The 24,618-nt window shown below is 58.5% G+C and overlaps 1 protein-coding gene across 1 annotated transcript in view; it reads left to right on the top strand.

The window, feature by feature from the left end:
• The window catches only part of RPH3AL (rabphilin 3A like (without C2 domains)), a 133,843-nt gene that overhangs the window by 45,969 nt on the left and 63,256 nt on the right, over positions 1-24,618 (top strand). The window contains exon 5 of the mRNA XM_025362039.1: positions 23,026-23,112. Coding sequence (XP_025217824.1) covers positions 23,026-23,112 — 87 coding nt within the window. The remainder of the gene's footprint in view (positions 1-23,025; positions 23,113-24,618) is intronic.

Here is a 24,618-nt window from a genome sequence, read left to right as displayed (position 1 = left end):
TGAGTCTCATTGAGAGTCCAGCCAGCGATGGGGAGCTGGGCGGGGCCACAGCAGAGCCCACCTGAGCTTGGGATGCCTTGTCACTGTTTGAGGGAAGCGATGGGTTTTTTTCTGGTCTCAGCCAAATGTGTCCCACAGTGTGGGTGCCGGGGAGCCTGCTATGAAACGATGGCCTGAGTCCTAATGGAGGAAGACTGGGCAGTCTCATATTTACCCGAGTCACTTAGAGGAGGTCCAGCTCAGGTGGGGCAGGTGCCACCCGGCCCAGCATGGAGAGAAGGGGCTGGGCCAGAACCTGACCTTTCCCCCAACCTGGCTTGAGCCCACTTTGCTCTGAGGAGGGGGTGTGTCCTGCTGAGAGTCATCCCGGACCCCGCAGGGGCGCTGGCAGGAGCCTGGGGCGGGGGACATGCCGTATCCCGGACCCCGGCAGGGGCGTTGGCAGGAGCTGGGGCTGGATGGGGGACATGCCATTTTCCTAAGGTTTCAGCTTCCCTCTCTGTTCAGTATCTGGGACTCGAGGCCCTGAAGCTGTGGAAGGAGCACGGGGAGTGTCCTTGTCGCTCTTCTGCCTGCAGAGCCCGACTCTTTCCATCAGTGTGTTCCTTTTTTAAGAGACAAGGTCTTGCTCTGCCTCCCAGGCTGGAGCGCAGCGGCAAACACAGCTCACTGCAGCCTCAGACTCCTAGGCTCAGTCGATCCTCCTACCTCAGCCTCCCTCATAGCTCGGACTACAGGCATGCACCACCTCGCCTGGGTAATTTTTTAGTTTTTGTAGAGACAGGGTCTTGCTATGTTGCCCAGGCTGATCTCAAACTCCTGGCTCAAATGATCCTCCTGCCTCGGCCTCTCAAAGTGCTGGGATTATAGGCGTGCGCCGCCCAGCCTCCATCACTGCTTTATTCCCAGCAGCCAGCCCTCCACTCTTAGACATGGCGGTGATTCGAGACCTGCCTGCAGCAGCTGCCTGGAGAGAGTCTGCTCACCCCTGAGGGGTATTCTCCTGCCTTGGGAAGCTGTGGGGGTCGCGGCACCATCCAGTTTACAGAGAGCTCCTCCTGGAGGTGGACGCGTTAGGGCTAGCGGAGAGTTCCGGTGCTGATGGGGTCTCTGCTACTCAAAGTGTGGGCCGAGGACCAGTGATGTGGACCCTCCCCTGGATGTTCATTACAAATGCAGAGTCTCAGACCCCACAGACCTCCCAGACTGGAAGCTTCAGTTTAACCAGATCCCCTTTGCGTGATGCTCGCAAGGTTCATCCGTCGGAATTTCCATCCTGTTTACGGCGGAGGAACACTTCGTTGCACGCGCTCCGTGTATCCACTCACCTGTGATGGACGTTTGGGTTGCTCCACGTTTCAGCTGCTGTGAACATGCCGCAGTGAGCATGGGCGTGCGCGCCTGTCTGCGACCTGCCTTCGATTCTCTTGCGTCTATACCCAGCCGTGGAATCGCTGGATCGTGTGGCAGTTCTGTGCTTGCTTGTCTGAGGAGCCCCCATCCTGCTTTCCGTGGCAGCTGCACCGTTTTACATCCCCACAAGCATAAGGCTTATAGGAGAAGTCAGTGTTTTGCAGAGCCTGCCTCCCGGATGGGTGTGCGGTGAAAGTCCTCCGCGGCCGCGGCCCCTCCTCCCTTTCCAAACCTGACCCTCAGTGCCCGTCCTTTGGTGGAGCTGCGGAAGCTCCTTGAGCCATTTCATCCGAGTCGCCTGCAAATTGGCCTCACGATGTCCTTTCTCCTCTCGACCTAATTCCGACGTGGAAGACGTGCGTTTGTGACTCATGACAAGGATGGATTTTTTCATTCAGCGACTGAAGCTTCCTAAATTCCCGGAAAAAGTCACTTAATTCGTCTGCCCCGAGGGGCCTGCTCCGGCGGCTCCGGCATCTCCGGCATCTCCACGGCTGTTCGGCAGGAATGGACTTGGCCCCAGTTGCTGGGATCGGAGGAGTGGACCAGACACCACACGGCGTCTTGGAACATCGGCCTTGCTCGGAGTCTGACGAGTGGAACGTGTCCACTGAGGCCTCCTTTTCTCTCGCTGTCTCGAGGCCTCTGCGTGTGGAACAGCTACTTTGTGCGCTGCTGAGCCCCTGCCGTTCACCCCAGCACACTGCCGACCTTCAGCCCAGGGTCATCAGCAGGGAGGCAGCCAAGGGGCTGGAGGGACCCAGGGCGGGCCTGGGCAACCACACGGATCCCTGGCGAGGCCCAGAGCTTTCTGGATGGAGCTTTGCGTGACCTGTCGCTTGGTCAGTTCCTTTGTGCACTCAGCTCACCTTTGTGCCAGGCCGCAGGGCTGAGGAGGTGGAGATGCCAGCCCCGCCCTCCAGGAGCTCATGGTTGGTGTCAGATATTGCAGTGCAGTGAGAAGTGCTGCAGAAGTAGAAGGCAGGGATGAGCACGGGGAGGACCTGCCGCGGGGAGAACCTGCCGTGGGACAGACCTGCTGCTGGACGAGCTTGCTGTGGGGAGGACCTGCCGCGGGGAGGACCTGCCATGGGCGAGCTGTGGCACCTGGGGAGGTGGGGGAGGACCCCAGGCTGCCGGGTAGAGCGATGTGGCAGCTGAGCCTGGAGGCGGGTGACCAGGTGCCAGGAAAGGGCACTTCCGGAGCAGGCACAGCTCTGCAGGGGCAGGGTGCCGGGGAAGTGTGGGGGCACTGGGCGCAGCTGGGGGTCTGGTTATGCCGGAGAGTGAGAAGGAGAGGAAGGGAGGAAAAGGGAAGAGGAGGATGGCAGAGGGGAGAGGAAAAGAGGCCGTCAGGGGTAAGAAGCGGATGGGGAGGGAGGGAGGGAAGGAGAGAGACGTGAGGATCGGGAGGGCTCTGTGTGCCGGGCGCAGGGGCTGGGCTTGTGTCCTGTGGGCAGCAGAGCCATCGAAGGGCACTGAGCAGGGAAGTGAGTCTCGGGGCCTGGGGGGAGGTTAAGTCCAGAGGCAGAGAATTCGTGGATATTGAATTATCCAGTTCGCCATAATGAGGGCCTGAATTAAGGCAGGAGCGGCCGAGATGGAGACTCTGAAGACAGGAGTTAGCAATGGCAAAGCTGCCAGCCGTGGAGAGCTCACTTAGAGGCACCAGGTCCGCACCCACCTGAGGAGCAAGGCCACCCTGCGAGGTCACGGTCTCCACGTTGCAGGTGAAGAAATGGAGGCGAGGCGGGGGTTAGTCCCTCGCCAGGTCACACGGCGGCCAGTGCTGGGTCCGAGGCCTTACCGGCCAGGCTGCGCGTGGGCACGGGGCCTGCGTGGAGGGTGGTCTGCGGTGGGAGCAGATGTGGGGAAGGGGCTCGTGGGGCGTGGTGGTGGTGGGGCTGGGGGTCCAGGGAGGCTGTGTATGTTCCAGTGAGTCCAGGGTGGATCCCAGGCCGTGGGTTAGAAAGGGGCCAGGGAAGTCGGGCGCAGTGGCTCACAGCTGTAATCCCAGCACTTTGGGAGGCCAAGGTGAGACCAGGGGTCTGAGACCAGCCTGGGCAATGTAGTGAGACCTCATCTGTACCGGAAAAAAAAAAATAGCCGGTCATGGTGGTGCCCAGTTATGTTTCCCACTACTTAGGAGGCTGAGGCTGAGGACTGCTTGAGCCTGGAAGGCTTGAGCCCCAGAGGCGGAGGCTGCATTGAGTCACGATTGTGCCACTGAACTCCAGCCTGGGTGACCTGTTTCAAAAAAAGAAAGGAGGGAGGGAGGGAAGGGAGGGGCTGGGCAGGGAGGCTGGCAGCTCAGAGGCAGATGTCATGGGGGTGACTGAGTGATGTGAGCAACCTGGGAGAGAACGGGGGGCCCAGGTTGAGGAGAGGAGCCCGCCAGGTGGGGCGTGGTGGGAGAGTGGCCGGGCGGCTGTCTTCTCCCCTCGAGCCGGCCTGAACGTCTGTGTGGAGACACTCCTGTGACCTGGGGTCTCCACGAGGTGTCCTGCTGCTGGGATGCTGGGGCCGAGACCGCCGCTGGGCACCTGCCGCGTGTGTGGTCAGGTCACCCGACGCGGGAGGAATGCAACTGAGATCCAGTTGGGGAGGAACCGGCCTGTAACCTGGTGAAGCTGCCGGGTGGGACGTCGGGGCAGAAGAGGCTGGTGTGACCTGGGCCTCCAGGATGGATTAGTCCTTACCGACCCAGCCTGTCAGCTGCGAGGCAGGCACCACCCACCCTCCTGGACTGTCCTGTGGGGGCTCCGCAGTGCGGCGTGCGCAGCTCGGGGCTGTTGTGCTCCATCTCAACTTCGCCTCGGCTCAGGCTTTGACCCTGAGCCCCACCTGGGCCAGTGCTGAGACACGAGGCCGAACCTTTGGCTGTTGCCAGAACTGGTGACTCCGGCCACCTCCCGGGCTGTGTGCCTGCTGGTGCAGACGCCCCGGAGCCCTCCCCAAGCACCGGTGACCCTGTTCCTCTCTGGCGCCCGGGCCCAGAGCTCGTGGCTGGACCGGGGGCGGCCCCGATTCCGTAGCACCTGTGAGCTAGGATGGTTTTTACATTTGTAAATAGCTCGGGGGGTGGGAGGGAACAAAAGAAGAAGATCACGTGGCATGAAACTTCAGTGACTGTAAATCTCAGTGTCCTTCGAGGTTTCCTGGAGCCCAGCCACGCTCTCGCTCACTCGTTCTCCTGTGGCCTGCGTCCGTTCAGCCCGGCCCTGGCTGGATAGAACCCTTATAACAGCCTAAAACGTTTACTTTCTGGTCCTGTACAGAAACGGCAGGCCCCCCGCCCCAGCCGTGAGCCCACGCAGGCACCAGCCGCTCAGAGGTGAGAAGGGGCCTGACTTCCTTCCCCTCTGGTTATGTCGTTGGTCGGGGCGGCCTGGGGTACCAGCCTCAGTGGTCTGAGCCTCAGCAGATTCCAGAATTTAATGATTTAGCTTTTCTTGGTCTTATTCGTTTTCTTTCCTCGGAATTTTAAAAAGTAACTTACAGTACTGTGCAGAGGTTTGGAACACCGGACTCTGGCTTCCCGGGTTCTCCCACCTCTCTCTGCCTCGGCTTTCTCACCTGGACGTTGGGAGTCATCATAGTACCTGCCTCGGGGTGGTTGTAAGGATTGCAACGAGGAAAGTATGTGATAAGCTTTTAAAACGGTGCCTGAAACATGGTCCCTGCTCCATAAGTATTAAAACATCGATACAGCCCTTCCTCCCTGCCCCTCCACCTCTTTCTGATAACTGCTGGGTGATCAGATTCATTCCTAAGTTGTCAAATCTTTTGTTTTTTTGTTTCGTGTTTGTTTTTTCAGACAGGGTCTCGCTCCGCTGCCCAGGCTGGAGTGCCGTGGTGCGATCCTAGCTCACGGCAGCCTCGACCTTCTGGGCTCGGGCGATCCTCCCACCTCAGCCTCCCGAGCGGCTGGGACACCAGGTGCGCCACCACTCCTGGCTAAGTTCTTATTTTTTGTAGAGACTGGGTCTTGTTACGTTGGCCAGGCTGGCCTCAAACTCCTCAGGCGATCCTCCTGCGCAGCCTCCCAAAGTACCGGGATACAGGCGTGAGCCGCCAACGTTAACGATAAATCATTAAAGCCTCAGATTTTATCTCCACCCGGATTCCTGTGGAGAACTGCCAAGGTTATTTTCTGATTGGGATGCCTCGTAGACATTACATATTAAGGACAATCCAACCCTAGAAAATAAGTCAAACACCGCAGGTGTGTGTGAAATAGGACGCTCCCGCCCCTGGCCGTGGCGGTCTGTGTGTTTGTCCTTCTCCCACCCTCCCTGTCTCCACACTCACATGAATGTTTGCAGGATGGACGCGTATATACACTCTCCATGGGACTGAAATCTGTTGCTTATTCTGGAATTCGCTTTTTTCATCTTCTTTACCTACTTAATCAGATATCAAAACCATCGTCCCATGACTATACATATAAATCACACTTCCGTTTTAGGAGCTGTGTCGTAAGCGGGGCCTTTTCACACTTCCCTCTAGCCCCCCTTTTCCAGGCGGCTCACACACCTGCAGGGCAGGCCTGGGGTGAGTGTGGGGGGCAGCTGGGAGGGCTGGGCCTGGACCCACCCTCCCTCGACGGCAGACGCCTCCCATCCTGTTTCCCGCTGAGTTTAGCCTCTTCCTGGGGTCCGAATCTCTCCTGGGGCTGTGGCCCTCTCTGCAGGGCGGCTCCCATGGCTTCCTCCGCTGTCTACTCCCCACACCGCGCACAGACACACCTGCCCACGTCCAAATCCACCTGAAGGCGAGGCTCAAGTTCATTCCCTCCAACAGCTCCTTGGACCTTGTGTGAATCGAAGGACAGACATGGGGGATGGGGCTGTGCTGCCTAAATTCACAGGTAAAACACATCTGAGCCTCCGTGTACGTGCCTGGTCTGCTACCCCCAGACCTGCGGGAGTCGGAAGACGGCGATGCTCAGAACCTCCTGCGTGACCTCATGAAGATCTGTTCCCTTCTCTGGCCTTCCAGTGACAGGCGAAGGCTGGACGAGAGAATCTCCTGGGCCTGCCTGCGGTTTCCTCCCAGGCAGCTGGGGCTCGGTCCGGGCCTCGCAGCCTCGCTGTCCGCAGATGCCACAGCGGCAGCCGCTGGGCTGGGAGGCGAAGCTCGTGCCTCATGCCGCTGGGACACAGCTCGACAGGTGGTTATTTTAAAGCCGTGGCAGGTTTGCTGCCCGGCTCACTTTGGCTCAGGCCGTAGTGAGTCTGCCCTCTGAGCGGGAGGAGGTGAGGGTAGGGGGCACCTCTGAGAACCCCTGTGCCTGACATGTCTATGAGTCGTGTGTCTCTCGTGGCCCCCAGGAGATGGGCAGGCAAAAGGCAGTGTTTATACTCATTTTCCAGATGGAGACACGGACCTCGGAGGGGTGACTCCCTCTCGGTGACACAGCCAGTGCCTTGCAGTTACTCCTACACTTTGGGAGGCCAAGGTAGGAGGATCACTGGAAGCCAGGAGTTTGAGACGACCAGCCTGGGCAACAAAGCGAGACCCTGTTTTAACAAATGAAAAAAACTAGCTGGGCATGGTGGTGCCCCTGTAGTTGCAGCTACTTGGGAGGCTGAGGCAGGAGATCACTTGAGTCGAGGAGTTCAAGACCAGCCTGGGCAACATGGCAAAACACCATCTCTACAAAAGAAAAAACATATATATACAAAAATTAGCCAGAAATGGTGGTGTGCGCCCATAATCTTAACTAGTCGGGGGACTGAGGTGGGAGGATTGCTTGAGCCTGGGAGGTTAAGGCTACAATGAGCTGTGGTCCCACCACTGCACTCTAGCCTGGGTGACAGCGTGAGACCCTGTCTCAAGAAAAAAAAAAAACGCAGAGAACTTTGTCTGTGTACCTTTTAAGATGTAAAGAGATCTAAAGATGCACAGGAGACGCCCAAAGCAAGGTGATGTCTGGCCCCACTTCTGAATGAGGTGGCCGGTGGAACGAGGTGGCCGATGGAACGAGGTGGCCGGTGGAACGAGGTGGCCGACGGCTACGTACCCCCAGTGCCGGGGAAGGGATCGCAGCCCCTGTGGCCGAGCGTCTGGGGTGAGAGGTAGCACCCAGCCCTGGGCCCCCCGAGGCAGGGCCCCCTACAGAGTGGGCCTGAAACCTTGCCCTGGTCTGTCCCACCCTTGAATTGGCTGGACAATGGTTGGATACGTGGAGGAGTGACGGCCCTGCCTCGCTGTGAGGCCAGCCCCTGCTGGAGCCGGTAAGAGCTTCTGCAGGCCTAGGCCGGGGTAGCTGGGACACTGGTCAGGGCAGCTGGGACACTGGTCAGGGCAGCTGGGACACTGGTCAGGGCTGTCCTGCAGTGACTCCTCCTCCCCAGGCACCGTCTTCCCCGGGTCTGGTCAGTGTAGCCTCGGCAGCAGGAAGAAGGATCGCTGGCAAATCCACTTAGGGGCCGTTACCAGGCGCCGTGATTTTGTGCAGCCTCTCGTCCTCTGTTGTGGTAAATAACAGATAATGACATTTGCGGTCCAGCGCTGCCCCGTGCCGCACACCTCGCCGGCCGTGCCCTGCGCGCTGCCACACTCCGGGAGGCCTGCGATTCTTCACTGGCCTCCAGTCGTCCCTCTGATGCTGGCTGTGACATTTCCCTGCAGCCATTTGCCGTTTGAGGACCTTAACTCGGGATGGACTTAGCCCGTCTCGTTCCCTGTGGGAGGACGCGGGGGGCAGTTCTGCTGACGGGGGATTTGAGGGGAAAAGAGGGAGCTGGTTCATTTCCCCCAGGATCCTTGTAGCCTGGGCCTCAAAACTGAGAATCAGGCCTTTGTCGGAGGCCTCTAGCCCTCTCCTCCCAGACTCTCCTCTTACCCTTGTTGTCCTGCCTTCCATGGGAGGGAGGGAGGGAGGGAGGATTCTGCCCCAGGTTACAGATGGATAAACTGAGGCTGAGAAGGGCGAGACCCTTCTAACCAAGAACCATATACAGACTCAGACAGCAGCGGCGTTCGGGCCCTGCAGGGAGTGAGGCCGGAGCACCCGGGTTGCCAACCCAGGGGAGGGGCTGCTGGGCCATTGCAGGGCCCCACTGGGTTCCAGACTGGATGAGTCTCCTTTGCTTTCCAGCCGGTCCTCTGCTCCTCTCTTGCTTGTTCAAACGCAGCTCTGGTCAGGTCACTGTCTCCCTCCTTCCCCCCAAAGTCTTCAGTGGCTCCCTGCTGCCTGCAGCATCAACTCTAAAACACCCCCACAAGGTCCCAAGGCCCTCAGTTCCTTCCCTGGGTGCAGCCGCGTGAGTGAGATCTGCTGCTGGGAGTTCTGAGGCCCAGGGCCAGGCTGGCTCCCCCGGCCCCGACCTGCCGTCCGCCTCCTTGGAGCTCCGTTCTGTGCATAGCAGGTCCCTGTGGGATCGTTAGTGCTGTTGCTGTTAGAATATTAAGAAATCCTGCAATTCTTGTCTAGTCTGCTGCATTTTTCAAATAAAAAAATAAGTCCCAATAACTTGTATTTGCTGGTTGGGAGTTTTTGTTTTTTTGAAACAGCGTCTCCCTTTGTCACCCCGGCTGGAGTGCAGTGGCCTGATCTGGGCTCACTGCAACCTCCGCCTCCCGGGTTCAGGTGATTCTCCTGCCTCAGCCTCCTGAGTAGCTGGGACTACAGGAGCGTGCCTCCATGCCTGGCTAATTTTTTTTTTTTTGGTATTTTTAGTAGAGATGGGGTTTCGCTGTATTGACCAGGCTGGTCTCCAACTCCTGACCTCAAGTGATCTGCCCACCTCAGCCTCCCAAAATGCCGCGATTACAGGCGTGAGCCACCGTGCCCAGCCTGGCCTGGAGACTGTTGACTGTCTCCCAGGCGTGGGAACGAACACAGGGAAGGGAGAGCGTGTTTTTACGGACTGACCTTTTCAGAGTTGTGATAATCCTGGAACATCAGAGGCCAGTGCTCTACCCCGGGATTGGGGTGGGGAGGGCTACCGAGGGGCCCCGCCTGCCACGCTGAGCTGGTAGGGGCAGAGCTGGAGGACGTGGACCGTCTCCTGACTTTGGCCGGGTGGTCTGTGCTGACTCGTTTTCTGGTGTACCCTGGCCCTGGGTCATGGGGGAGGAGACGTCAGGGTTCCTGAAGGATGCGTAGAAGTTTGCCAGGTGGGAGCCACAGGGCACGGAGGCAGGGAGGTGGCTAGAGGGTTGGGAGCAGAGAGCAAATGTGGGGCTGGCGTGGTGGGCTTGGCAAGGCCAGTGGGGTGGGACTAGAGAGAGGTGGGGCTGGGAGGGAAGTTGGCGTGTGTGTCCCTGTGTTGTTTTCTCGCCTGTCTCCCCATCAGCTCGTGAAGCCCCCCGTCCTCTGGCTAGTCGAGGGCCCGCTGGTAACAGGGACTTAGACGTGTTTGCGGGATGCCCTTGGCAACATTGGCCCTGACCTGTGACCAACCCTGCTCTTCACCAAATTCCAGGGGACGGGATGGTGGAGAGAGAACCGAGGCTGCGGCCTCACCCTCCTGGGAGGTTTCAGCCTTCCGGAAGCACCGGACTTTAGCGTCTTGGGCATCAGGCCCTGGAAATAGAGGAAAATGCCGGGGAAAGTGCCTTTCCTCTTCTCTCACAGTCACTCAACACAGCACACTCCTGGGACCTCCGGTCACCGAGGTTTGTGCGGATTTCTCCCACCCACTCGCCATCCGTGTTCCGCAGCAGGTTCTCCAGTGGGCTGTGCTCAGTTCAGACGCTGTCTACCCCGAGGTAGCATCAGATCCCGCAGGACGAGGGCTCGGCCCCAGGAGACTGTCCCCCGCCCCGATGCCAGTCGCACGTCCAGGCCTCTGGAACCTCTGAGCAGCTGGCTGCGAACTGGGGTTCCCACAACCCGTACTTTGGGTTCAATAATTTGCTAGAGCGGCTCACAGAACTCGCGGGGAAACCCTTTGCTTGTGTTGACTGGTTTGTTACGAAGGAAACTACAAAGTACACGGATGAACAAGGCGGCCTCCAGATGGGAGAGGAGCCCCGGGTGGGGCACATGGGGACAGGTGAGGGGCTCTCGGGCCCTCCACGTGTTCACAGCTATATCTGGAATCTCCCCAAGCCCCGTCCTCTTGGGTTTTCGTGGTGTCTTTGCCACGTGGGCCTGGTTGATTAAACCATTGGCCACTGATGACGGACTCAATCTTTCTAGCTCTTCTCTCTTCTCTGGAGATTGGGGGTGGGTGGGGTGGGAAGTCACAACCGCTTGATCATGGCTTGGCCTTTCTTGTGACCAGACCCCAGCCTGAAGCCACCCAGGGGTGCCCCACTCCAGTCAACCCACTGGCATACAAAAGACACTCATTGCTCCAGAGATCTCAAGGGTCTGAGGAACTCTGTGTCAGGACAAAGATCAAATATATTCCACAGCGTCCCAGGCCCACAGGCTGGTCAGGTGCCAGGAGCTGCAGAATTGCTGAGCTAGGATCTGCTCTGCCAACCTGAGCTCCTTGTGAGGCCAGGGCCGGCCACAGCGGTGTCCTCCCTCCCAGGTGAGGCTTCCGGCCGCCCCCAAGGAGGCAGAGTCGCTTGTAGCCATTGGCTCAGGGGCTGCTGGGAGGGACGGGGTGTTTTCGGGGATAAAAAACAATGATTTTTTTTAACATAGCCCAGGCCAGGTACCACCAGGCATCCGGCCCTTCACTTCTCTATGAGAAACTGTCTGCGGGACGCCCCTGCCCAGAGCTTCCAGAACACAGACGGGTTCTACGAGCAGGGCCGAGACGGGCGGGTTCTACGAGCAGGGCCGAGATGGGCGGGTTCTACGAGCAGGGCCGAGACGGGCGGGTTCTACAAGCAGGGCTGAGTGGCGAGGCCGGGGCTGGCTCTGTCTGGGGTTTTTGCTTCCCGCGTTTGTGTTCCCGGAACGGCCAACGTACATCTGAAAAGCGGGCTGCCATTCTCCTCAGAGGACCGGGACCCCCACCCCCCACAGGACGGCTCCGTCCTCTTTGCTTCTCCCGGCTCCTTTGTAACCAGGGATGTTCGTTTCTCGGCTCGGTGTCGGGCAGACCTGGGAGGCTTGGAGAGGGTTGTGTGCCAGAGCTTCTGACGGAACTCTCCGCAGAGGGACGGCTTGGATGCGCGTGGATTTCCAGTCCTCACTCACCCTCGGGGAGAATCGGTGTCACGGTTTGTCCTCACACAACGCCCCACGAGACCCAGGCTTGTCCCCTTGGATGTTTGAAGGGGATGATTCTGGAGTCTCCCAGGAGGCCTCCCGAGCAGGGCTGGTGGATTCCTTTTCCTTCTCCGGCAGGACGTTGGAGCGGCATCGATCCACATTTCAAAACCCAGGCTCCCTTTGGATACTCGTGGAACCCTTCCACATCCTTTTTTTCATACGTGATTTGAAGTTTCAAAACAGTATTGTGTGTTTGAAAAAAGTGGGCATGACATTGAGTAGCCCGTCTTTGGGCCCTGCAGGTTCCGACTGCCCCCCACAGCCCTCAGAGGCGAAGGTGCGGACCAGGGGGTGGCCGTGGCGACCCATCGGCAGAAACGAGCACGCGGGGGACTTGCCTGGCCTCTGGGCTTGACATCCTCAGTCTCGTTACCAAGCTGAGGCTGGTCCAGGAGCTGCTCCTGGCTGTGTCCTCTGGCCCCGTAAGGACAGCTCCTCTGTCCGTCCCACACTGAGGTGCGTTCCCCCGATGTCCATTTCTGCACAGGTGTGTTTCAGTCCCGGTCAGACTTAATACTCTGTCCACTCAGGTTGGCCTTTAAAAAATTTGAGTGGGTCTCACTCTCACCCAGGCTGGAGTGCTGTGGTCCAATCACAACCCACTGTAGCCTCGACCTTCTGAGCTCAAATGATTGTTCTGAGTAGCTGGGACTACAGGTGTGCACCACCAGGCCCGGCTAACTTTTGTATTTTTCTTGTAGAGACGGGGTCTTGCTATGTTGCCCAGGCTGGTCTTGACCTCCTGGGCTCAAGTGATCCATCCCCTGCTGGCATTTGTACATGTCTTCACCACATCAGCAGTCCCCACACCTCACGCTGGGCTCAGACCTGGCACCCACCGTGTCCTCCACAGGTGCTGAATGAACTCCTGGAGACCAAGCCCCACGTCCTGTGCTTCCCCCTTTGATTGAACGTTATTAGATTTGCTGGGTTTTGTTTTTATTTTATTTTTTTGAGACAGAGTCTTGCTCTGTCACCCAGGCTGGAGTGCAGTAGTGCCATCTCAGCTCACTGCAACTTCCGCCTTCTGGTTTCAAGCAATTCTCTTGCCTCAGCCACCAAGTAGCTGGGATTCCAGGTGCGTACCACCACGCCCAGCTAATTTTTGTATTTTTAGTGAAGACGGGGTTTCACTGTGTTGGCCAGGTTGGTCTTGAACTCCTGACCTCATGATTCGCCCGCCTTGGTCCCCCAAAGTGCTGGGATCACAGCCATGAGCCACCGTGCCCGGCCAGATTGGCTGGTTTTTGAAAACCCCCCTCTCACCTTCTGGTTTAGCCACCCCATCCACCCCTTGGCCCAAGCTCCTGTTGAATGCAGCGTGCCCCCGTCACTCATGCTGCACAGCCCTCGGTCCAGTTCCAGACGGCTCAGACCTCCTTTGTTCCCCGTGTCCGGCCGGAAAAGATGTAGAAACCTCTGTGGGACTGAGAGGGGACGCAGAGGTTAACCAGGACCGGGAAGGGGTTCACCGAGGCCCCGTGGGGTGGGCAGGTGAGGCGCTGTCTCCCCTGGCCCCCCGGACCCCCTGCCCCCAGCCAGCCTGGCGGCTTCATCTCGTCAGAATAAACCGATTTCCCCGCGACTGACACTCGCCGAGGCACGAGTGCAGAAACGATCCGAAGCCCCGTCCAAGCCATGATTTCTTATTATGCGCTCTGTGAATGTTAATAGCCGACAGCTGATGCTGTTGCCTTTTTTACCCTCCTCTGCACTCGGGACGTGGCGGTGACCGCGTGAGTGGCAGGCGGGGGGAGGAGGTGTTTGGCGTTTTGGAAGCGGAGCTTGAACGCGACGGGAAATGATGGTGCTTGCTTTCGACTGGGAGGGGTGGCTGGGGGCTGGCACAGGCCTGGGGTTTGCAGGTGGTCCCCAGGCTGTGTCAGAGGCTCTTCCGATGGAGGGGAAGGGCCTGCTGGGTAGTGGTGCTGCAGCCTGCCGGCAGCCTTGGTAAAGGGGTGGCTCTGCCCTGTGGCTGGTTCCCCTGGGAGCCACCAGCAGCCAGGATGGAGGGGGGCTGCCCTGTGTGGCTGATTCCCCTGGGAACCACCAGCAGCCAGGGTGGGGGAGGGCTGGTCCTCCCTTTGTAGGACATGGGTAGGTAACCCAGAGAGACTCATCTTCCTCCTCAAATGTTTCTCCGCTTGCCTCTGGCTTCTGTCTCGGACCAAGCAGCAGGTGGCTGCCATTAAGGCTGTGCCTCTTTGGGGCCTTCTGTGACTTGGTATTTGTGGGTGGTCAGGGCAAGGTCGAGAGCTCGGCGTGGCCCCCCGGCTGTGTCCTGAGGAATGGGAGGAGGGGCCTGGCTGTGCCCCTCCCACTTGAGGCTTGACCTCATCTGTCATTCTGGAAGAGGAGCCAGGGCCCAGGGAGCCAGCCCTGCCTTCCCTCAGGGTGGGGACAGTGAAGTGGGGTCCAGGCAGGAGGATGCTAGCCAGGCAACCAGGCCCGGCTGGGGTAGCAGGAGCCCAGTTTGGAGGCTCAGACAGAACAGGGTTCACATCCCAGATCCCCGCGTCCAGTTGCTTAACCTCAAGCCTCAGATCCCTTGTGTCACACAGGAACAGTCACACCCACCTCGGAGGGCTGTGGTGAAAATTAAATGAGATTCTGCGTCAAACAGTGAGCTTGGTGCCTGGTGTAAGCATAAGTACCCAAGAAAGTATATAAATATTTATAATTATATACATCAATATCTGAACTGTATATACATTTAAAGTCATTTGGCAGCAGGGCCTGGGTTCCAGACAGCGTCTACAGCAACAGAGCCGTATCCAGCCTTTCCACGGCTGGCCCACTGGGGAAGGTGATGCTTCTCCAAGCCTGGTGGATGGCGCTTCAGGGGCTGAGCAGGGCTGAGCTTATGATCGGAGGGGCCGGTGAGCCAGGGCAGCATCTGGGACCCGCTGTGGGGGTGCACAGGCCTGATTACACTTGGGCCACGGTCAGCCACTGTGACTGTCTCCTGTCTGTCTGCGTGGACACTTTCAGCTTCTTTAATCCATCCTGACCTGTAAAAATCCAGACCTGGTCAAAAAATGAAGTTGGGGCAAGTGACTCTCCAAAGCATTTAGCATAAGCTTCCTTTAAATAGGAATTGTGCTTATCCATTTAAAATAGATTTTGACTTTGCACAGTTGGATTTCCATTTGGGCTGATATCCTTCTAGATAGTTCTCTGTGTATATATAGACGCCTCTGTAGATACGGACGTATCTACATATTTATGTGGTGGATGGCCCTGCCATGCAGACTGTTTCCAACATGCTTTTTTTAACTTAATTTCTGGTGAATATTGCCCCATACAGCTTCGTCATCATTTTCGCCACTTTTTCTATTTACATCATCATTGTCTTTATCGCTGCATAGCCTTCCCCTAAACCCAGTAAGATTTTCCCTTTTGAAGGTTTGATTTCTAGCATCAGGAGGACATTGTGTGGTGTGAACCACACACGTGGCGGCTCCCTCGTCATGCTGCTTTGTGCGTGCACCGAGGCCGTTCAAACGTAGCTATTTCTTTCCCTGTTTTATCGCGGCAGGGGGATGACCCCTCTGGAAGCAGCTATTTCCCTGTTTTATCGCGGCAGGGGGATGACCCCTCTGGAAGCAGCTATTTCTTTCCCTGTTTTATTGGGGCAGGGGGATGACCCCTCTGGAAGCGTCGTCCGCGGCAGGGTTCCTCCTGAGAAACCAGCTCACCTGCCAATTTCAATTCACTGGAACTCTCAGGAAAGTAATTTTCCAGACAGAAGATGGCTGTTTTTTACATGAGATGGTCGGGCGGGGCGGGGGCTCACTGTGTTGCCCAGGCTGGTCTTGAACTTCTGGCCTCAAGCAATCCTCCCACCTCGGCCTCCCAGAGCGCTGGGATCACAGGCGTGGTCCACTGCACCTGGCCCTAAGTTTTGCTAGTTGATAAACGACTCCGTTCCATGGCACACTCTTTGAGGACCAAGGGCCGTGTCTTGTTTGTCCTCAGCGTTCTTAGAATAATGCCTTCCCTACAGTATAGTAAACACGTTTGTGAATTGAAGCTCCAGACGTTTAAACCAGCCATCTTCAGCGTTCATTTCCACGGCACAGCGTACGTTTTCCAGGCCTCCTTGGACAGAACGTTTGGGCGCAGTTTCACCCTAGCCCTCTCCGTGTGGTGGATGGTGACACTGTGGAGCCAGGAGCGTGAGGCTGTTGGCCGGTGACCCAGTGACTCCAGACCGCGGCTGCTGTGAGACGGCGGCATCTGCTTTCAGAGCAGTTTCGTTCCCTCCCCCCGTGTTGGCACTAAGCCCCTTCCCATCTTCTGATCTGTGGGCGCGTGGGAACCGCACTACGGAGCGTGCTGGAATTCCGCATCGTGAAATGGATCGGTGAGGACTCGAAGGCCAGCTTGGGCGTGACGACCGAACTTCGGGGCGGCCCAGGAGACCGTTCTGTTGTGTTTTGACTCCTGGGTGCCGTCTGGAAGGAGAAGGGGTGGGATGGGAAATTGCAGGAAGCAGAAGCATCACTGAAGTGACCTGGATAAGAAGGACGTTGAGGAAGGTGCCTGATCAGGCCTTGGAACGGGTCTGCACACGTAGGCGGCTGCAGCATGAGCCCGGGGGAGGCAGGCAGGAGCCGTCACGGGAAGGGTCAGGTAAACATCCGCACTCCCCACCCTTAGTGAAGAACTTCTGGTGTCATTTCCGCTGTGGCCGGGCCAGCCTGAGTTTATGCTCCACACCCTGAGAATGAGGCCCCCCGGCCACCACCCCATCTCCTCGGACACTCACCCGTGTGCGGCTGTCTCTGGCGTGGCCTCTCACAACCCTGCTGGTCAGCGTCACTCCGTGTGGACGCGATCCGTCCTGCTGGTCAGCGTCACTCTGTGTGGACGCGATCGGGCCCTGCCTCGTGCCGTGGAGCGAGCGCCTTCACGCCTCCATGCAGGTTGTCTTCCCAGCAGATTGGCATGTTCCAGGAGGGACCCCGTCTCACCTTCTCAACTGTAATATCTTAAGTAGCTTCTGTTTGTTCATTCCGTTCTTCTGTAAATAGCCATTGTGCCAGGCACGGGGAGCAGGAAGGTGAACAGAAATAGACGTGGCCTCTGCCCTCAGGGAGCTGACAGCCCAGCGGGGGAAGTGACAGGAGCCCTGCAGCACACAGCGGAGGGTAAAATCACAACCTGGACAGCGGAGAAGAGCCAGGAGCCCATTCTGGAGGCTGTTACCGTGGAAGGAGTCGAGGAAGGCTTCGTTGAAGACATGGTGCTTGCTGAGGTCTGAGGGCTGCATAGGTTAATGAGGAGACAGTGTGGTCAAGTGCATCCCAGACAGAGGGGGCAACACGTGCAAAGGCCCTGTGGCAGAAGGACCAGGGGCTGACAAAAGGCCCACACGGCTGGAGCTGAGGGTGGAGGATGGGGAAGTAGAGCAGGGCCAGCCCGAACGCCTTCCGAAGTGGGTGGTGATCACCCCAGAGCAGCGGGGAGCCTCTGATGGCTTTTACGTTGGGAGGGATGGGAGAAGTGACACGAGGAGACTGGGCTGGCTGCCATGTTGGGAACCAGTTGGAGGACAGCGGCGGTCGGGTAGGGAGATCTGCCGGTGGCCTTGGTGTGGGTATGAGCGCTGGCAGCAGAGATCAGGGACGGGGCTGCAGGGGAATTCACAGGTTGGAGACAAATAGATTTGAATTCTTGGAGATGGATTATCTGGGCAGGAGGGAGGGACGATGGGGGCCCAGGATGAGCTCTGGGCTGTGGCTTGCGTGACTGACAGATGCTGGCCACCTTCACCGAGAATATAAAACCTTCACCGAGAATATAAAACCGAGAATATAAAACCGAGAATATAGAAGCCTGAGGTTGCTGCCTGCCTAACCTTTTGTGATGCTAAGCACTTTCATGGCCATCTCCCTCGATCGCCTCATCTGCAGCCTGCGGGGGTGGGGGGAGGCGCCTGTTACCAGCGACCTACAGATGAGGAACCTCTGAGCCTACAGATGAGGCTCAGAGAAGGTGAGTTCCAAGTCCAAGGTTGCCTCTCAACGGCACACCCTGCTCTGTCCTGCCCCAAAGCCTGTGTCCCATGGGCAGTCCCTGGGGAACCCCCTTTCTGGTGTTCTTGGGGGTAGAGAGAATATACGTTTCTTTGCAAAAGAAGCTCGTGGAGCGACTGAGACAGGAGTGGGGAGAGAAGGTGCACGGTCTGAAGGCCTGGAGCCGTGTGGCTTCTACCCTGGGTTAGGCCCAGAAGCTTTGTTGGTTTAACACTCACAGTTCCAGGCTGCAGGATGCATGAGGCAGCCAAGCCCGGGAAGCCAGGACTCCCTTGCCCTGGGCAAATCCGCTCCGAGGAAGCCCGTCTCAGGCAGGGAAGTGAGTGGCCCCCCCGGGCCCCCGGACTGGCCTTAACAGAGGTTGTGAGGTGCCGTGTTTGCACCAAGCTGATGCAGAGGCTGGCTTGCGCGCGCTCTCGTGGGTTTTAAAAATTATCACCTGTTTATTGGAACCTGGGAACAAAGACCAAGCCCGTAAGAGGTGGCTCATTACTGTCTTACTGACCTGAGATTTACTGGAGCAGCAATGACGTGTTATTTGAATGGAAGCACGTCATCTTTCCGTAGCCTTTGCCTCCTGGGAGCGCCCCATGCCCCCTGCCAGCCGGAGACACTGAAGGAAGCTGGGATGACTGAGACGTGGAGAACTGACTGTAGGTGCCGCCAGCGATGGTTGGTAGCGGGAAACAGGCTGCCCGAGGTGAGACGGGATTGTCCTCTCCACCTGGCCAACCACAAGCTCCCATTGGGGCCCAGGGAGCGGGCAGCACCAGACCCTACGGGGAAGGTGGAGGTTCCTAGGCCCTTCACCTAACCTCTGGAGGCCGACTGGCCCACGCTGCTCCTGTCCCCAGATCTGCTGGCTCCACGTCCTCGTGGTCTGTGAGTAGAGACAGGACTCAGTCCTGTGGACACCCTCCTGCTTTCTCTCCCTGCCCCCCACAGCACCCTGTTTCATCAGTGAGACACGTGTACACTTGACCCTCAAAACCCCCCACAGGGCAGCCGAGCTCCCCCCGGCAGCGGCAGGGGGACATCGGAGCAAGCGTTTAGGGCCTGGGCCCCACCCTGTTCATCCGTGTCCTGTCAAGCCAGGCCTGTGCCCCTCACGGGTGCTCAGCAGGTGATGGTAACGTGGATCAGTGGATCGGGGGGCGGTGAGCGCTAGATGGGGTGGGGGTGGAGACAGAGCCATGCTGACGGGCAGCACATGAGCGCATTAGCCTGATTGGAAGCTGTAGGGGGGCAGGGGGAGCAGGCTGGTGGCAGGTTGAGTGGCGAGTCTGAGGGCAGGGTCCTCCGGCCCAGCGCTGTCCTGCAGAACCTCACGGTGAGGATGAAAATGTATTTCTGTCCTGTCCCACGCAGTAGCCGCCGGCCACGTGAGGCAACGGAGTACCTGCAATGGGGTCAGTGTGGCCTCAGTGCTGTTTTTCATTTTATTTAATTGTAATCAGTTTGCATTTAAATAGCCACCGGCAGCTGGCGGCTAGCGTGTTCGATCGTGTGGGACTGGAGGAAAATCGTGCCAGGCCGCAGAACGCGGTGCTAGGGCCGCACTCGTGATAACCGCAGCTGCCGTTCATCGAGCGGCTCTTACGTTGATCCTCAAAGCAACTCAAGGTGTAAGTGTTTTCCCACTTCACAGATGAGAACGTCTGAGGTTTAGACAGGCTTTGGTAGCTTGCCCCGGGGCCCACCCAGGTCTGCTGCCCCCTAAACCTGTGCACGGTGCCGTGCAGCTTCGGAAGGAACTGAGAGCCACGTTTCAGGAACCGGACTTGGTTCCAGTGCAGGACGGCGTGAGGTGCAGACTCAGGAGTTCGATGGCTCCGGGGCTGGGAGAGACGATGATGCTCCCGTTTCTGGGGCTGCCGAGTACAAAAGCAGAGAGACGATCCCAGTCCTGGTCGGGGGCTGCTGTGGACTGAATATTTGTACCACCCCAAGATACCTACGTTGAAGCCCTTGCTCTGACGTGGTATTTGGAGATGGGGACTTTGGGAGGTGAGTAGAGGGGGTCCTGAGGGTGGGTCCCTGTGATGAGACTGGCGTCCTTATCAGAGGAGGAGGAGGCCAGACCTCACTCTCCACCATGGGAGGGCACAGCAAGAAGCTGCCATGCGCACGCCAGGAAGCGCCCCCCCCAGAACCTACCGTGCCGGCACCAACCGGGGCGTCAGGCCTCTGCAGATGTGACACACACGCTTCTGTTGTTTCAGCCAGTCAGTCTGTGGTGTTTGTTACAGCAGCCTGAACTGACTGAGGGGGCAGAGGCTGTCCCCTCCCTCTTGGCTGTGTGCATAGGGCAGAGGCCCGGCTGTGAGGGCGCCTGTGGGGTGCAATGGGAGGCCGCGGGGCTTCCTGCTGACAGCTGGAAACCTCTCCCCCGACACTGGGAGACAGCACGGAGGGCAGGGCCAGACTCCCCAGCCTGGGCCGTTGCTCCTGGAGTCAGCATCAGGCCACACCCACGGCCCCAGCAAAGCTTCATCCCAGGCTCAGCCCCTGGCACCTTCTCTGCCCCTTGTTTTGAGAACCACCAGCATGTCCCCGGGGACCCGCCTGAGCAGAGCAGTTCTCTGGAGAGCCTGGCACCAGCCTGACACCAGGGCAGGGGAGGGTGTGACCAGCTCTCCTGAGATCTGAGCAGAGATCCCGCTTTACCCCCAAGGAGCCATGTGACCTCGGGCAGCCGGAGCCATCCCTGAGCCTTTGTTTCTTCATCTGTGTAGTGGGGATCAGAACACCCACCTCCCTCTTACTCCGTGGCCTGGGCCGTGGTGCGTGGTCTGATACCTCGTCCGTGGTCCCTGGTCCGGTCCCCGGGCTCTGGTGCTCACTAACTGTGCCGTGGGTGTGATTCCCTCCTGTTCCCGCACCATCGTCTCGTTCAGCAGCCTGCGCAGGGCACTCAGGGCACTCTGGGTATTTGTAAGGTGAGCGGCCCTCAGCATGTGCATGTGTAAAGAGTGCAGAGGGAGAGCTCACGTGTCTGAGGGCCACACTCGTTTCCACCTGTTCCCGTGTACACGGCGATGCTGGGAATCTGCAAGGAAACAGAGCTAACGAGCATCAGTGCCTCCCTTCTTTCTCCTTTACCCAGAGAGGAGAGGCCCACGCTGTGGTTCTGGAACCCACCTCACGGGCTGATGGGGTCCCTGTTGTAGAGGTAGAAAGATTGGGAGCGAAGGGTGGGAGGGGTGGAGAGAGGCTGCTCTCTTGGGGAAGGGGAGAGTCACCGGACTGTGTGAGGGATGGTGGCCTAGGGTTCCAGGGGGACAGGTTACCGGTCCTTGGGGGGGCTGAAGCCCAGCCTAGCAACAGTCCGAGACCCAAGACTGGCACAGACGTGGCCACGTGCTCCCCCTCCCTCTCCAGGGGCCACGAGAGCCTGGGCAGCAAGCAGGCCAGCAGTGAGGGTATGGATGGCGCTCAGGGGACCCTCTGCAGATGGGCTGGGCCATCAAACACCCCCAGCCTGGGACCTCTGTGAGAGCTTGGAAAGGGGCCCTAAGTGTGGCCGAGGCTTGGGCAGATTTTCCTGCCACCCAGAGGGACAGGAGCTTGGAGCAGATTGCGTTTTATTTGGAGAATTAAAAGAGAGGTGACATTTCTCGAACCTGACCGTTGGATGGTAGCAAATCCGTCCCCCACAGGAATGTACCGTAGCTTCCGTCCCGCGTGAGCTTGCTCCCCGCTCCCCGGGGCACTGAGCTCAGCCGCCCGATCGGGCCAGTGACCTCCACACGCTCGACACGGAAGCCAAGCTGGTGACCTTTTCCTCTCCGTGGAGAGGTGTGCTCCTTGCTGAGTTGGCAGCCTGCAGAAAACGCCAAGCAACAGATGCCGCCTTCCCTCGGCGGGGGGCTGCAGAGAGCCCCCACCCACGCAGGGACCGCGTGTGGCAGAAAGATGGATGAGCTGGGGCACCAGTCCTGAGGCATCGCCAGCTATCGCTGAATCAGACTCCGCCAGGGTCAGCCTGGAGCCGGCCTCAGCCCCAGCAGATCCACCTCGGCCTCCCAGCATGCACCCTCTGGCCTGTCCCACCTCTGCTTGTGGCCGCACGTTCAGGGGAAGCAACAGAAGTCCAGCCACGCATCCCATAATGACGTTTCGGCCAACAAATGTCCCACCCCGTTATCATACCACATTCTTACTGTACCATTTCTATGATATATTTAGATACAGAAATGCCTTCCACTGTGTCACAGTTGCCTGCGGCATTCGGTACAGTAGCACGTCGTACAGGTTTGCAGCCTGGGGGCCCCAGAATACACCAGCGAGCCTGGGTGTGCAGCCGGCTGCACCATCTCGGTGTGTGTCTGTGTGCTCTATGTGGTATTTGCAAAATGGTGCGATCACCTAACAGTGCCTTTTGTATTTTTTAGTAGAGACGGGGTTTCACCGGGTTAGCCAGGATGGTCTTGATCTCCTGACCTTGTGATCCGCCCGTCTTGGCCTCCCAAAGTGCTGGGATTACAGGCGTGAGCCACCGCGCCCAGCCCATAGTCTTGTTTTTAAGTAACACTAACTGTATTTATAAATTATGGGTTTACTCAACCTTGCGTAAAGCACAGCACCTTTCCAGTTCTCATGAAGTGCCTGGGCTTGGGGTCTTTGAGGGCCCAGCACGTCAGCAGACTGTAGATTCTAGATTCTGGCTATTTCTGTGTCCAGAGAACATGATAAAATGTCTCTAGAGTCCGACCTGAATCCGTGGTTGCCATGTGGACCTGAGCAAACCCTCAGACTCTGCCAAGCACCGGGTTCCTCACCTATAACGTGGGCCCGACGTTGGCGTAACTGGGGCACGAGGGTCACTAAGCGGCGCTTGGTGTAAAGGAAGCGCTCACGTTCTTACGAGTGTTTCTTGCGATTGCGTCTTCCGACGTGTCAGGCCCGCAGGCGAGTTTTGGGTACGATTTTACGCCAATGTCTGTTTCTTTGGTGAAGCACATTGTTTCCTGCCCAATTTCCAGGTAGCACCGCGACCCGCTGTGTGAAGCCCAGATCAGCTGCTGTCGTGTTTGCCTGGACCGTCCCCGGCGCTGGGCGTCTCGGTTTTATACAGTTCTTTGCTGTCAAACACGGTGCAGCTGTGAACGTCAGCAAGCTCAGTTTCCTCGCTGTGACTAACAGAACCGAACTCTGGGGGGAGTCGGTATCGTGGAGGTCCGTGGATGGGGCCATCCATTATGTCCAAAGCCAGCTAAGGATTTTTAGATGATCTGTGCCTTTGGGGTGATTGATTGCTTCTGTCCTGAAGCACGAGACACTCCTTGGCAGATGCCAAGTGTCCCTTTGTTACAGTTGTCTGAATCGCTTGGTGGAGGAGGAAGCGGCTGCTGTCTTGACAACCCCATGTCCTCTCTCTCGTAGAAAGTCTGCACCAAGTGTGGGATCGAGGCCTCCCCTGGCCAGAAGCGGCCCCTGTGGCTGTGTAAGATCTGCAGTGAGCAAAGAGAGGTAGGGCGTCCAGGCGGTGGTGGGGAGGGCGTCCAGGCGGGGCAGGGAGGGTGTCCAGGCGGGGCGGGGAGGGCGTCCAGGCGGGGCGGGGAGGGCGTCCAGGCAGGGTGGGGAGGGCTGGGCGGGTGGATATGTTCTCAGACGGGGAAGGGTGGACGGTCAGGGTGATGGTAGGGAGGGCTGGGCGGGGCGCATGTGCTCTCAGACGGGGATGGGTGGACGGTCAGGGTGGCAGCGGAAAGGGCTGGGTGGGCGGATTTGTTCTCAGATGGGGATGGGTGGACGGTCAGGGTGGCGGTGGGGAGGGCTGGGTGGGCGGATTTGTTCTCAGATGGGGATGGGTGGATGGTCAGGGTGATGGTGGGGAGGGCTGGGTAGACGGATTTGTTCTCAGACGGGGAAGGGTGGACGGTCAGGGTGATGGTGGGGAGGGCTGGGTGGACGGATTTGTTCTCAGATGGGGATGGGTGGACGGCCAGGGTGGCGGTGGGGAGGGCTGGATGGACGGATTTGTTCTCAGATGGGGATGGGTGGACGGCCAGGGTGGCGGTGGGGAGGGCTGGGTGGGCGGATTTGTTCTCAGACGGGGATGGGTGGACGGCCAGGGTGGCGGTGGGCAGGACTGGGTGGGTGGATGTGTTCTCAGATGGGGATGGGTGGACGGCCAGGGTGGCGGTGGGGAGGGCTGGATGGGGCGATTTGCTCTCAGACAGGGATGGGTGGATGCTCAGGTCGGCGGTGGAAAGGGGTGGGCAGGGCAGATGTGCTCTCAGACCGGGATGGGTGGACGGTCACTGGGAGGGGTTTCTCCGGAGGTCGAGGAAGAACTGACCACCCAGGGGAGAAAAGCGTGGAGGGACAGCCTGCTGGCTGGCCACCTTCCCCACGCAGGGGTGGCAGGTTCTACAGCTGGGAGCGTCCGAGGTTTCAGCGGGAAGCCCCGCACTGTGAGTGTGAGAGTGTGTGGTGTTTGTGGGGGCTGGTGTTACTGTAACGGTTTTAGCTGCCCCAGGGTGAACGTTGACTGTGTGCCTGGAGCTGCCGTAAGTTCCTTGCACGTGTGAATTCATTTCATGCCTACACAACTCTGGTGGTGCGATTCTTATCCCCTTTTCCTGATGGGGAAATAAAGACACAAGAGGTTAAATAACCCGTGAGCACCGAGCCAGTTTGTTGGGAGCCGGAAACCAGACTCAGCCGTGGTCACGATGCCGCCCGAAGCCCCGTCTGCTGCTACGGTTCACGGTTCTAGTTCCAGCCCCATTTGAGGGAAGGAAGTCGAGGCTCAGCGAGGACTCTGGGGCGTGGCAGACGGGCAGGGATGGTCAGAATCTCCCTGTGCCAGGTTGGAATGGAGCCAACACGGCAGGTCGTGGCAGGTGGCTCCTGGGAAGTGTCGTGGGGGGCAGGGCGGGGACAGCATGTGAGGGGCGAGGAGGTGTGCAGCTGGTCTTCCAGATGGGAATTCATTACGTTTTAAATCTCGCTTGTCACTTCGTATGTACT

Source organism: Theropithecus gelada, chromosome 16 (genome assembly GCF_003255815.1).
Source record: "Theropithecus gelada isolate Dixy chromosome 16, Tgel_1.0, whole genome shotgun sequence".
Taxonomy (NCBI): Eukaryota; Metazoa; Chordata; class Mammalia; order Primates; family Cercopithecidae; genus Theropithecus; species Theropithecus gelada.
This window is presented reverse-complemented; position numbering and strand designations above follow the sequence as displayed.